The 13,825-nt window shown below is 50.0% G+C and overlaps 1 protein-coding gene across 1 annotated transcript in view; it reads right to left on the reverse strand.

Moving 5' to 3' along the window:
- Positions 1–627: 627 nt before the first annotated feature.
- Positions 628–13,825, reverse strand: part of GTF2IRD1 (GTF2I repeat domain containing 1) — a gene marked incomplete at both ends in the record, with an annotated part of 42,107 nt that continues 28,909 nt past the window's right edge. Inside the window, 7 exons of the mRNA XM_080357016.1 lie at positions 628–702; positions 1,463–1,599; positions 2,479–2,516; positions 2,951–3,143; positions 4,889–4,966; positions 8,657–8,704; positions 13,395–13,423. Coding sequence (XP_080213142.1) covers positions 628–702; positions 1,463–1,599; positions 2,479–2,516; positions 2,951–3,143; positions 4,889–4,966; positions 8,657–8,704; positions 13,395–13,423 — 598 coding nt within the window. The remainder of the gene's footprint in view (positions 703–1,462; positions 1,600–2,478; positions 2,517–2,950; positions 3,144–4,888; positions 4,967–8,656; positions 8,705–13,394; positions 13,424–13,825) is intronic.

Here is a 13,825-nt window from a genome sequence, read left to right on the forward strand (position 1 = left end):
CAGACAGAGGAGCCCAGGGGCTCCCGCAGACACTCTCAGCACTGACACAGCTCTTGGTCCAGCATTATGGAACCACTGGAGCATCAGCCGGATCAGCCTGTACTTACTGCAAGAGCTTCCCTCCATAAGGCATCAAAGCCCTGTAGAAAATCATAAACAGTGAAGAACTTCACCAGATGAAAATATTATCCTCATCCGGAAGCTGATTAAACACACGCAACTGAAATTGCTTCTGCATCTCCCTAAGTCAGTTTTTACACCTTTGATCTAAATTGAACACATCAGTGGCAAATGAAGCACTAAAATGTGTCAAACCTCCTGGTTCCAAGCACTGGTGGCACTAAGGATTTTATTGAGAAGCCAAAGCACGTCAAGGTCCATCCAGGGGTGCGCTCCTGCACTTACCTATAAACGCTATTAATCAATAATATACGTAATAAAATAAGTACTTTTAGAGCAAGGCAACACTTTTTATTTTTATTTAAAAAGGCCTTGATGGCAGGAATATAGTGTAAAAATCATTGGAAAAACTAAAAGGCATTGATACATATTGGAATATACACTTTTTACATAAATTACATTTATTTATTTATTCTTTCATTTGAGGTTCTTGTTCGGTATCGAGGTCTAATAGTTAATAGGTCCTGGGATCTGGACGTTTAGACCACCATAGTCTAACATGTACATGTTCATGGGCCATTGCTGAAAGAGAGGGAGAGAAAAAGAAGGCAAAGGTCTCTGTTAGGACACAACACAAAACTGTGCATGCATCAAATCTCTGACACATTCTGACATGGGCTTTTGCTCACACTTTCCAAATAAGATAAAAGAACCAACCCCAAGTCAAAACACCGCTTGCAAACCTGACCAAAATTCCCTCTAAGTTTATGTTCCTCTTGTGCATTTTTTTTTTAATTTTATTTTTTAAAAGCATTTGGTATCAGCCACAACGAAGCCAAGCCCTGAGGGAGAGCAGCTGGATGCACTTGCCTGATTTCTGTTTCCTATTTTCACAGCTGGGATGCACGTTGGAGCTCTGCATCGCTCCGGGATGGAGCTGAAGCAATGGTTCAGACCATGGGGGAACGCCCAGGTCCTGCTACGGCGCTGAGACACCCTCAGCACCCACGTTTTAACCCAATGGGGTGGGGGATTTGCCCCATCTGGTCTCGTGTGGCTCCCACTGACACCAAGCGCTGAGCATCCCCTGAGGGCTGATGGGGGAGCACCCCAAGGGGCAGCGGGCGCTTTGCTCTCTAACCCCCCCAGACAAGCCCGGCAGGAAAAAGCAGCCCCAAAGCCGCGTCCCCTCCTTCGCCAAACCTGCTTGTGCCACTTTATGTCACACTTTACAGCGTTTGTCAGGCAGAGGGAGGTGGTGACGGTTCGCGGAGGGCAGAGCAGCGTCCTGAAGCAGAAAGCTAGGTAGGCAGTAACCCCCCTAATATCTGGAAGGCTTTACCACAAGGGAGATCTGATTTGTTGATGATGTAGACTCCATATTGGAAGAGGAAGAAGAGGAAGATGAGGAAGAGGAAGATACCGAGTTCCCTTCGGAGATCCTCTTCCGCTTTCGTTTGGGGACGCTGGTGTCTTTCTCTGTAGGGAGAGGGAAGGTGTGAGGTGTCTGAGCTCTGGGAGCCCCGAAATGTGGGGACCCGTCCCACCGCTCCGACCTTGCCTCCCCCTGAGCGTCCCCTGCACCCTTGGTGACACAGGCCAACCACAACCCAGCACAGAGCTGCCAGCTTTCCTCAAAGAAAATCCCCAAAATAAGCAAATCCCAAACTCCAGCACTTACAGAGCCCAACATCACACAGACTTGTGTCCGTGCTGGATGCTTTGGGGCCATCAAGGTGCCAGCTCTGAAGACAATATGCCCATATATATGATATGCCCATATATACCTACATAAATGAAGTTCCTCCATCTCTTTTTACATCATGTTGCAGGCATGCTCATGCTTGCCAGTTCTCCCTTCTCTACCTAGCCACCTATTTTCATAAAGCGAATATGATCCTAATTACCTCTGAGGCTGCCAATTCTGACACATTTGATTAACACTGGCTGAAAGTTATTGGGGATGATGGGACAGGGAGAGAAATGCATTCCCAGTGATCACAGAAACCTTGTTTCCTTAGACGCTCAACTGCTAAACAACGGCTCAAATTAAAGGCTTTAACCAGTGAGTAAATTGCTAATGGGAAAGGGATAATCAAATCCTCCGAAAAACACTGAAAGTTTGATTCTACCAGCCCAGTCTCTGCCCAGCTCACAGAAGTGCAATTGTCTGAGTTGATGAACAGCTCCTGAACAGACACTGAGCCTGACTGTTCTTTTTCCAGGTACTATCTCCTCCCCAGCCTCCCCTGGGGGTGCGGGAGGTTTGAACATGTCCCCACGACCCCCATCCGTTTTGCCCTCATATTCTCTGTGCCACGGGGCAGGGAAATCCACGGCTATTAGCGCTGCGCTCACCTGTTTGTTTGGCCTCAGTGCAGATTTCGGCAAACGGCCTGTGTAAGAGACACGCAGCTCAGAGCTGGTAGGTCCCATCGTTTCTCCCCTACACAGCCCAGACCCCAACACCTCTGCGTGCGGATGGGACATGGAGCCTCCCCACCCCTCCCCAGGGGGAAAGAACCCGAAATAACTCAGCTGAGTCTCTGAGCTGTCCCACTATCTGCCCCCATGCACCCTCCCAACATCAGCATCAGCATCTCAACCTGCACAAGGAAAAGGGGATAAACTGGCCCCGCTGGTGCTTCCTGAGCCCAACCCTGGCCAAGTGATGCAGGACAGTGGGTGTTGGGGATGGAGCGGGTCCTCTGTGGGTACATGGTCCTGCTCTGGTGGCCCCGAGGTGACTTACCCCACTCATAGCTGGAGAAGCAAGGGCAATACTTAACGAACTGAAACATTCCCTGGTCGCAGAGCTGGGGGAACTTACTGGAGCTGGTTTATAATCACCATCCGGATGCTCTCCCTGGCCTTCAGGATCTTCTCCAGCCGATGGATGTCGTAGGTATTGGGGTTTCTGAAAGGGATATCATCTGGCAGCCCAGTGACCTCCACGGCGTCAGGACTGTCCCTGATGAGTTTATAGGGCACCATGACGGGCCGGTTCAAGCCCAGAGCCTCTCCTGTAACGGTAGAGCAGAGGACAATGCACCAGCTTTACCTCACAGGGCTCCAGATCTGAAGGAGCAAGAGCCCCAGGAGAACTTTGAGAAGCCACAGCTGCTCTGGCAAATGGGAGACGTTTGTCCATCTCTTGCCTCCAGCTGTTGGAAGATTTGGGGGTCACTGAGGTGGAGATCACATCCATCACTCATCATCACATCACATCGCTGCTGCCCATTTTTTAAATCACTTTATCCCTTTGGACCTCACAATATCCTATGGCAGTGAAACAGCACAATTTAATTCTTTGCTGTATTAGAAGTACTTCCCTCTGCATGATTTAAACGTGCTGCCCACCTCTCTGGGTCCCTTTTTAGTTCCTGCACGGTGGGGAGCAGCAAACATCCCTCCCTTCCATGGTGGTCCCGACCGTAAGAGCCTGCTCTCACATCGCATCTCTGCAGCCCCCAAACCTGAAGGTGTGAGCGGCCCCCAAGCCACATTTCTGGCTTTCCTAGCAGGGAGTTTGTCCCTGGAGCCCACCTGGCATCTTGTGCTCCACAAACCATGCCTGGACCTTGGGAATGCAGGGATGTGCTGTGGGAATGCAGGGATCTGCTGTGGGAATGCAGGGATGTGCTGTGGGAACGCAGGGATGTGCTGTGGGAATGCAGGGGTCTGCTGTGGGAATGCAGGGATGTGCTGTGGGAACGCAGGGATGTGCTGTGGGAATGCAGGGGTCTGCTGTGGGAATGCAGGGGTCTGCTGTGGGCTCAGCTCCCGTGTAGGGTGAGCGCTGCTGAGCTGGGGCGGATGGCGATGCTCAGAGAACAGGCGCCAGCCTCCTTGGGGACCTGCACCTGTACGCTGGCACGTCCAAGGGGGCAAATCCACCCCCAGATCAGCACAGAGCCTGCACTGCGAGCAGCACCCCCAAATAAATGGGGTTTGCAGGAAGGGTGAGCAGCCTTGACAAGGGAAGACTTGAGACAGGAGGGGAATGACATTCCCCACTGCTTTGCTATCATTTTGTCTATTTTCCTTCTCCATCAGGCAATTATTTTGGGCAGAAAGGCAAGACACCACACTGCTGTGCAGCCCTGCAGTCTCTCGGGTTGAAAGATAACTGCCCAGCACTCGCAGGAGTCATTCCAAACAGCCTGTACCCGCAGGGCTGAGGGTGACACCGCTCGGGCTGTGCATCCCCACCCGGCTGCTACTCCTGCTGTGCCTTTTCCCAGCAACGGGGGCGAGGAGGGGTTTGCTGGGCAGCACAAGGAGCCTGCAAACCGCATTTTCAAATCTTCTTCAACCTCCTGACCTCCTTTCCCATGGCAGCTCCAGCAAGCTTGTCCCAGCCGTGCCCCACATCAGGCTGCGGCTCCAGCCGTGCTCCCGACCCGGCACGCAGGGGCTGCTGCCAGCAGCAGCGCACGCACCACGGCTCACGGACGCCTTAAAAAACACATCAAAGGTTGATGCCAGACTGAAAAAATCCTGCTCCTCGGCTGCATTTTTCCACCCTCCCTCCCCTCGCTGGGGATGAGCTGTCAACAAGAAGGTCACGGTCCCACCTGCCGAGCGCGAGACACGGGAACGTCCCCAGGGACAGGCTGTAACGTGAAGCAGTGGGATGAAACCTGCGCTGAGCCGGCTGCCGTGCGCTCGGCCTATAAATAGAGGCCTTCAGTCGAATTAATTTTAACTATGGCTGCTGTCAGCAAAAACAAACCTGCTTGGCGATGCGTGCAGACGGGAGACTCACCGTATTTTTCATTGAAAAGCTCTTTCACTTGCTCTCGGAGAATCACCTTCTCTCCGAGCCTGTTGGCATCGTCCTCATCTGCAAAGCAAAAAAGGACAGGGGATAAAATACCCCGTTTCTGAGCCCCTGGAAAAGCCATCGCACTGTCACTACACATGACAGTGTCTCTGTCCCTCCGCCCCAGCGCGGCGTGGGGACACCTCAGAGGCGGTGGCTCTGCGCTTACACCTTGTGTCGCCTTTTAGAGCCGTGCAAAGTAGCTATAAAATGCTGCCAAATCTGCATTTGCTACGCGCTGCCACGGCTGAGAGCATTTTACATCCACTTTGTGGTGCGGTAAATGACTGCAAAATATGCAAAGCAACGGAGACTCAGGCCCTCAGTGCCACGAATGCTCCCACAAGTGGTATCAAGGAATGAGATAGCACTTTTATAGCTGGGCTCCTAAGTACAGTATTGTTTTATAATATGCCATATAATCAGCTTGGCTTTACTAGCTTTTTTAATTATCCTCATTGTGCCAAACAGTTTCTCCCCCATTCTCTCATTTCAAACAACATGCCTACGTCGGTAGATATTTCCGCCAGCTATTCAGCACCCTCAGGGGGCTCCAGGAAAAAACGACTGGGGTCAGTACCGGTCCCGTTTGATGCCTTTTCACCCCGTAGGTATGAAGCACCACCTGAACAACTCTTTCCCACCTCTTGGCAGGGTCACCCCTCCAGCCCTGAGCCAGCTGGGGTGTGCAGTGCAGGGTTCCCCCCCTGCAGACGAGTCACCACGAGCCTCACTGCACCCAGTTTAGGTATTTTAGTATCATAGAATCAATTTGGTTGGAAAAGACCTTTAAGATAATGGAGTCCAACTGTTAACCCAGCACTGCCAAGTCCACCTCTAACCCATGTCCCTGAGAACCTCATGTCCGTCTGTCCAACCCTCCAGGGATGGTGACTCCAGCACTGCCCTGGGCAGCCTGTTCCAATGCCCCACAGCCCTTTGGGGAAGAAATTGTTGCCACATCCACCCTCAACCTCCCCTGGTGCAACTTGAGGCCGTTTCCTCTGCTCCTGGCGCTTGTTCCTGGGGAGCAGAGCCCGACCCCCCTGGCTCCAAGCTCCTTTCAGGCAGTTCAGAGATCAGAAGGTCTCCCCTCAGCTCCTGTTCTCCAGCTGAACCCCCCAGGTCCCTCAGCCGCTCCATCACACTTGTGCTCCAGCCCCTCACCAGCTCCGTTCCCTTCTCTACACTCGCTCCAGCACCTCAAGGCCTTTCTTGGTGTGAGGGGCCCAAAACTGACACCAGGATTCGAGCTCTGGCCTCCCCAGTGCCCAGCACAGGGATGGTCATTGCCCTGCTGGCCACACTAGTGTTGGTACAAGCCAGGACGCTGGTGGCCTTTTTAGGCACCTGGGCACACGCTGGCTCATTTCACAGGCTGGCACGTCACAGGGTGGAAATCCAGGATGGTTATTTACAGCATCAAGGTGAGCCCTGCAAACCTTCGCATGAGGGACCCGAGCACCCTCTGTCCTCAGTCTGCAGCTGTTTAATGTGCTATTGAGCAATCACATTATGATGATTTTGATTATTTTGAGCAATGGCATGATTTTATTTTGGTTTTAAGCAAACACGTGGCTTGCAGCTTGTTTTAAGTGTGAGCTGACAATGTGATGTGCATCCCTGCCTCCCTACACGGGACCCCAGAGCCCAGCGCTCAGCATCCCCAGATATCAGACGCCTGGGTCACCCTGCAGCTGAGAGAGAACCTGACACCCTAAATCTCTGCACCCTGCTACTGCAGGGTATGGCCTCAAAAAAAAGCCTCTTCTCCACCTGGAAAACAACAGTTTTGTTTGTATATAGCTAGGAAAAAAAAAGGGAAAAGTTTCTTTGAAGGAAGCTCAGGGCCACATTGTGCTTCAAATCCAGAAATGGCAACCAAGCAGCTCGAAAGGGATGTAGCAAAAAAATAAATAAAATGGAAGAAAATCAAATAAACGTCGCCAAGGAGCTCTGATTTCTAGAACCAAGACCCCGCCTTGTTCTGCTGCTCCTGAGGCCGCGGGGGGCAAACCCTATGGGCTCCCTCTGTGACTTCCTTGTCATCAATGCTCAGTTTCTGGGCTGTATACACACACCCATATGGATGTGTAGATGGTAGCAGACAAAGAAACACCAAAACTCAGTGTTCTCACTTGTTTAAATCTCTGGGACTGAAAAATGCAGCAGCTCTTTCCCTTTCGCTCGTGCCCCCAGTGCAAGAAACAAGATCCCAAGGGGTTTTCTTTTGCCATCCCAAATTCCCATCTGAGGACATGATTAGATACCATAAAAAACCTGGAACTGAGCAGCATAACACAGAAGCCAGAGAGGAGGCTCTGGCCAGCAACACCGCTTCCCTGGATCCAACCCCCATCCCTGGGCAAGAGGGATCACTCGCTACCTTGGACTTTATCATTTGGGTTTGGGCAATAATCAATTCAAGGAAGCCACTGGCACCCCTGCAATGTGTCGAGTCCTTCCTATCAAGCAGGTTTATAATATGCTGCTGGCTTCAGGCCTGTGTTGTTTATTTTTTAATTAAAAAAAGCAGCTGTTTGATTGATTGATGTTTTTCCCAATCCCACTTGCCTGTCGCGAGGACCCCCGCGCCCCTCAGGCACTTCCATACAAGTGGTCATATTTTTAAAGCACCACTTGGTCTTTTCCAATAGGACTTATCAGAGCTCGACCTTTCTTTTAGAAACACCACGTCATATTTAGTAGTTGTTAAAAATGGGGTTTAGGCCTATTCTTCTTTAAAAAAACCCAACGAAACCAAATTGAAGGTGCTCCAGGCGATGCCCATCCTCCTCCCAGCCATCGGCCATCACGCTTGGAGTCACAACCTCCAGTTACCCAAACACCCGGTGTGAAGCACATTAAAGCCCATTTCCTTGGGAAAATGGCCACCCCCCAACACATCCCATGGGACAGCGGCTCAGGTCCCTTCTCCAGGCAATCCCCATCATCTTAAGAGGATAAATACCAGCCCTCTTCCCCGCTTGGAGCTTCAGTGGGTGCAATTCAGTTACACCCCTGGGTAAACCTGGAATAAACCTGCTGACTTTACTGAGGCCATTCCGCAGTAAGTCAGGTTTAAGCACAGCTTGATTTAGCTCAACATATGCATGTTCTCAAAGCGGAGCTATAAACTTGCGGGAGCAGGCAGTTAACATCTAGACACACAGCCAGAATCGCAGCTGATGGGACTAAGGCTGGATCTGTCAGAGATAAGCCATGCCCAGCCGCAGATACAGGTAGGCGAGCTCCTCTACTCCTGTGAATTAGTATATATTACATTTAGCAACCCCCAGAGCCTACATGACTGCACACCGACCCTGGCCCAGAGTATGTGTTAAAGCAAAGCAAAAAAAGACCCCAACCCAAATCTGTGCAAGCTCTCCTTGTGAATAACAAGGGGCTTTTTTAACAAATTAATTGCTTGGATGAGCTGAGGATAACGTGGCAGGTCGGCGTGTCTGGAGCAGAACCGGCACCGACGCCAGCAATGGTGCTTAGAAATGCAGAGAGGATTAATAACAACAACAAAATACTGTTAAACACAACTTGCATCATTCAGTTCTCGGTATAACAGGGAAACAGAGCAGAGAGGAAAAAAAAAAATACCTGAAATTTGGGGGGTTTAAGACATTTTCACTCCCATATTAAAACGCAAATGCATTTCTTGTCTGCTACCATCTACGATGCATCAACTGAGCTACGTACCATTCAAGGCAGCGTAGGCTTTTTCCAATGACGTTATCCGTCTAGGGGCTACAGCGCAAGTTAAAACAAAAAAAAAGAGAGAGAAAGAAGAAGAGAGCCATGAGTGCTGCAGCTTGGTTCTCGGTCACAAACAAAAGCAAAACGCAGGATGACACCGGCTCTAGCAGCTCAGAGTTCCTCTGGTCCCAAGGCCCCTTGGCACGGAGATGCTTTCAGTGGCTAAATAACCAGTGGGTGAGCTGGGTGGGCAGGCTGGGCTTTTCCCCGGCCCAGGGACCTGTTTTGGGATGCGCTTGAGCCCACGAGCGTCCCTCGAGCTCCACCGCACTCCTGAGCAGCTCCAGGTCCATGTGTGCCCAGGGACGCGCAGACAAATCGCAGCATTTCCAGCACATGCCAACACAGCAGTAGTTGCGCTGCCCAGCTGTTCCAGGGGAGGAAAACAACACCTGAGGTCAAAGCAGGTGAAAAACAAACAGGGAAATTGTGTCAGTTCTGCGGCTACGAGTGTCCTGGTTTCAGCTGGGACAGAGTTAATTTTATTCCCAGTAGCTGCCATAGTGCTGGGGTTGGGATTTAGTAGAAGGATGTTGGTAACACACTGACGTTTTGGTGTTTCTGAGCAGTCAAGGACTTTTCAGCTCCTCACACTGGCCTGGCAGTGAGAAAGTGGGGGTGCACAAAAGGTTGGGAGCGGGCACAGCTGGGACAGCTGAGCCAGACTGGCCAAAGGGATATTCCACACCATACGATGTTAGGCTCAGTATATATTTTGGGGGAAGAAGAAGAAAGCGGGGAGACATTTGGACTGATAGCATTTGCCTTCCCAAGTCACCATTGCACATGATGGAGCCCTGGGATGGCTGAACACCCATGGGAAGCGCTGAATGAATCGCTTGTTTTGCTTTGACTGCACGTGTGGCTTTTACTTTGCTTAGTAAACTGTCTTTATCTCAACTCACGAGCCTTCTCACAGAACCCTAGAGTGTCAGGGGTTGGAAGGGCCCTGGAAAGCTCATCCAGTGCAATCCCCCCATGGAGCAGGAACACCCAGATGAGGTTACACAGGAAGGTGTCCAGGCGGGTTGGAATGTCTGCACAGAAGGAGACTCCACAACCCCCCTGGGCAGCCTGGGCCAGGCTCTGCCACTCTCACCATGAACAAGTTTATTCTTGTATTTAAGTGGAACCTCTTGTGTTCCAGTTTGCACCCCTTGTCCTATCACTGGTTGTCACCCAGAAGAGCCTGGCTCCATCCTCCTGACACTCACCCTTTATATATCTGTAAACATTAATGATGTCACCCCTCAGTCTCCTCTTCTCCAGCTCCAGAGCCCCAGCTCCCTCAGCCTTTCCTCATAAGGGGATGCTCCACTCACTTTTACCCCTCCACCTCTCTCCCCCATCCCACCAGGGGGGAGTGAATGAGAATGAAAAATAACCTGGCTGCTCCATGGGGGTTGAACACTGGGGCTGGGGGTGAAGGGAGAGGGACACAGAGCTCAAAAAGCCACCTGGAGATGGAGCGAGACGCGCTCAGCTCCCATCACCATCCCATCAAGCGCTTTCCTCTTTTTTCCTTGCTAGGAGTTTCCAATGCAAGGCACATCTCAAAGTCTTGGGGAGGATTGAGCTCTTGTGATTAAAAAAAAATATATATATATAAAGAAAAGGATGCCTGGATGTGTGGGTTTTTTAATTAAAGAACACTGCCTGCCCTACTTTATTAATTGGAGTACGGGATATAATCTATCAGGGCGGTAGAGAGTTTGGGGAATAGGACAGATGGAGCTGGTGTACATTTTCAATCAAAGCACATAAAAATTAACATACAGAAAGATTTTGTGTGTGTGTGTCTGTGCTAGATTACTTATGCTTGATTTTTTTTTTTTTCAAAGGCTCAAATTAAGCCTGTTTTGTATTTCTGTGCCTCAGGAAAGAAGCAAAGAAAGGATAAGTGCCATGTTTGCAGCGCTGCAGCTTCACCCCTGTTCGCTTGTTTCTGTTTTAATGGCAAAAGATCATTGTGCTTTCAAAAAGGGGTTCGAAGGTCTTTTTTTCACAGAGAAGAAAGCAGCAGTGGGGAAAAAAGAAACTGGAAATCAAAAGGAAGATCTCAGGACGCCAGGAGGGTTGTGCTGCTGGGGGAAGCCCTGGGGCAGGGAACACATGGGCAGAGGCACCGGTGACCCCAGGGACATCGTCCCACCTTGGGAAAGGGCTGTAAACCTCCTCGGGGTGCTGGGCAACACCACAGCTTTATTTTTCAAAAAAACACCCTTATTTTCCACCAAAAACACTTTCTTCTGCAAACAGCATCCCTGCACACACGCATCCCCCTCTGCCTCTGCGCCGGCATCCTCACCCCCAACACTGCGACCCATTAGAGGGGAGATACCATCTCGGAGAAACTACCGATAATCTGGAGAAAAAGCACGTTTGGTGCCCAGATTATACTGAAATCCTTTTAGCTGTTTCTGTCACACTTAAAAAAATGGTTGTCCCCAAGTAGAGAGACAAGGAGGCCTGTCCTCCATGATGCTGCAGTTATCCAGGATGCTCTTTGCAACGCAGGAGGTGCACAACTTGTTTAAAGCAAATTAAACCCCATAATTTAACCTAAGGACAACTAAAACCACCTCAAAGTGATTTTTTTTAAATCTTATGTTAAATTTCCCTTTTCTCTTAGAAGGCGCACTTTTCATCTAAGTTTTGGCCAAAATGATCCACAAAAACCAGAACTCCCCACACATTTATACAGGCATCTCCTGGGCTTTCCAGCTTTTAGATGCCTTTGAAATGCCACCCTGCTTGGGAGCAACTATCGCTTTCATTTTAATGCTCCTCTGCGAAATAAAAGTGATATTCATTGCCTTTGTTTTAACACCAAGCACACACTTCTGCTGCTGCTCTTCACTTTACTACACAAGATTGAGGTAAAAAGAACACTCTTCAATTTACATTTTTCATTATCTATGGCCAGTTGGAAATCATTAATTTTTTTAAGGCAGATGAAAAGCCAAAGCAGTGAATGCACCACCATGTTGCCACCATCCACTTTGGTGTAATGGGGTGGAAAAGCAGACAAGAGGTTAATTGCTGTCAACAGGGACTTTTGGGGAGCAAAATACAAACCGCTTTTTCTCAAGGGGACATTCTATTGGTAGTCTGACTACCAGAAAATAATTATAAATCCTAAGATTGTCTCCGAAGGTTTAGCTAAAGTAGTCTCTAACAAATTGAGATGTCAAGTAAGAAAAACCCCTCACCTGCGACTGCTCTTATTTAAAACCCCCGTGGGAGAAGAGATGCTGCGACCTCCTCCCGAGCCCGCTCGGGTACCACAATACACAGAATAAAAGATGGCTTTGGGTTTGTGCTGGCACAGGCCAGCCCGTGCTAGGAGCATTCAGCTGGAGAAGGAAGAAAAAGAAATGTCGTGCATCGAAAGGAAAATCAATTTCCTCTACATCTCTATTTATCAGGCTGTGTTTCCCAGCCAGCTGGCAGGTTGAAGTATTTGCCTTCTGATGTGCGCCTTTGTTAATGGTGCGATTTGTGTCAGATCAGCGTCTCTTAACGTAATTATACCGATTACGGCGGAGGAATGGGAAGACAAGATGCAGTTGGAGGAGTGGATACATCCTCGGCTTACTCTGGTGTTATAGCCATCTAATTTCATGGAAAAGCAGAATTCTGCAAGACTTGCATTTTATCCAAGGCTGGTTTAAGGCCCAGCTGGTGTGAGCTGGAACGTTGCTGCTTAGGGCCAAAAGATAACGAGTCTAAATCCAAGGTCCGCAGAGGTCTCAGGGGACTCCCCATCAGCTCAGCTGGGCCATATGCAGGGATGCAGAGATCAGCACAAAGATCATGCCCTGGACTGAATTTCTCAGCTCGCCTTTTGTGAGAACCCTCTCGGGCGTCTAACACCTTTTTGCTGTTCCCAATAAAGGCATATAAATGTTTTCCTCTCTGTCATATCTGTCTTCCCGAAATTGTGCCATCCACACGGAGGCTGGCCAAGGAAATGGGAAGCCATCAATAAAGACGACAATGGTTTTCGCACCCATCTGTGCTCTTCCAACAGTTGTAATTACAGACATTTAAAACCAAGACAGGTCTTTACCCACATTTCTAACAGCAGCTCTCTTTTCTGGGCAGCCTGGAAGCGACGGACAGAGCAAGCGCAGCGATGCACGGGGAAGGACACGGCTCTGCGATGGTTGTTTCTGCAGCTGGGTACAGAGCACGCCCCGGACACCCTGTCTTCTCCTCTCCCATGTCCCCAGTGTTTCCACATGCCCATGGGCCAACAAGGGCTTTCACTGCCACGCTGCTGCAGCCCTGTGCTTAATCACCCCATCCCCACGACACCAAACCTGCCAGCTCATTGCAACTCCTATTTATCTTAATAAAATGCTTAAGAAAGCGGGTTCTTTCTTCAATACAGAACACAGATCCCTGCTCTAGATTAGCTCTTGAGAAGTGTCACCGTTTCAAGGCACCAGCAGCAGTACTGATGGGTGACGCTGAGGCCAGATGTCTCAGTCAGGGGAGTGTCAGCAAATACACCAAACAACAACAAAACCAAAGCGGCAAGCCCAGAAATGTGACCTCAGGGGCAACTTTCCTCCAGCTGGTAAAATTATTGCTTGCCATCCACAGCTTGCAACTGCCTGACCACCACTAACACTTGGCCAATGCATCGCTTAGGCAAAAAGAAATAATCTCTTACCGGGTTTGGGGATGAGTCCTTGAAAAGGCCTGTAAAAAAATAAGGAAAAAAGGAGATTTAAAATGAAACGCCATTGGGAAGGCAACACACCTGGACCAAGCATCCCCCTGTAGCTCTGGGGGATGAGGGATCAGTTTGTCCTCCTCTTGCTGTGCCACCACTCGTGCGAGACCACAGGAGCTCCGTGGGGACGAGGTCCCTGCTCGGGACAGCGCGTGTCCCATCAGTAAGCACACAGACAGTGTGGCCCAGCGAGAGGCTGATGAAGCCACTCTTAAAACCATTTTTTCCCCTGTCCCACCTTACAATGAAACAGTGATAAAGTGCTTTTCCCCTCCCACTTGTGTCCATCCCATTTGGCTGCAAAACCCACTGGACCTGCCCAACCGGCCGGTGCCCGGTGGCTCTCCAGGCGCTGTGGGACCCTGAGT

Source organism: Nesoenas mayeri (genome assembly GCF_963082525.1).
Source record: "Nesoenas mayeri genome assembly, chromosome: 20".
Classification (NCBI taxonomy): domain Eukaryota; kingdom Metazoa; phylum Chordata; class Aves; order Columbiformes; family Columbidae; genus Nesoenas; species Nesoenas mayeri.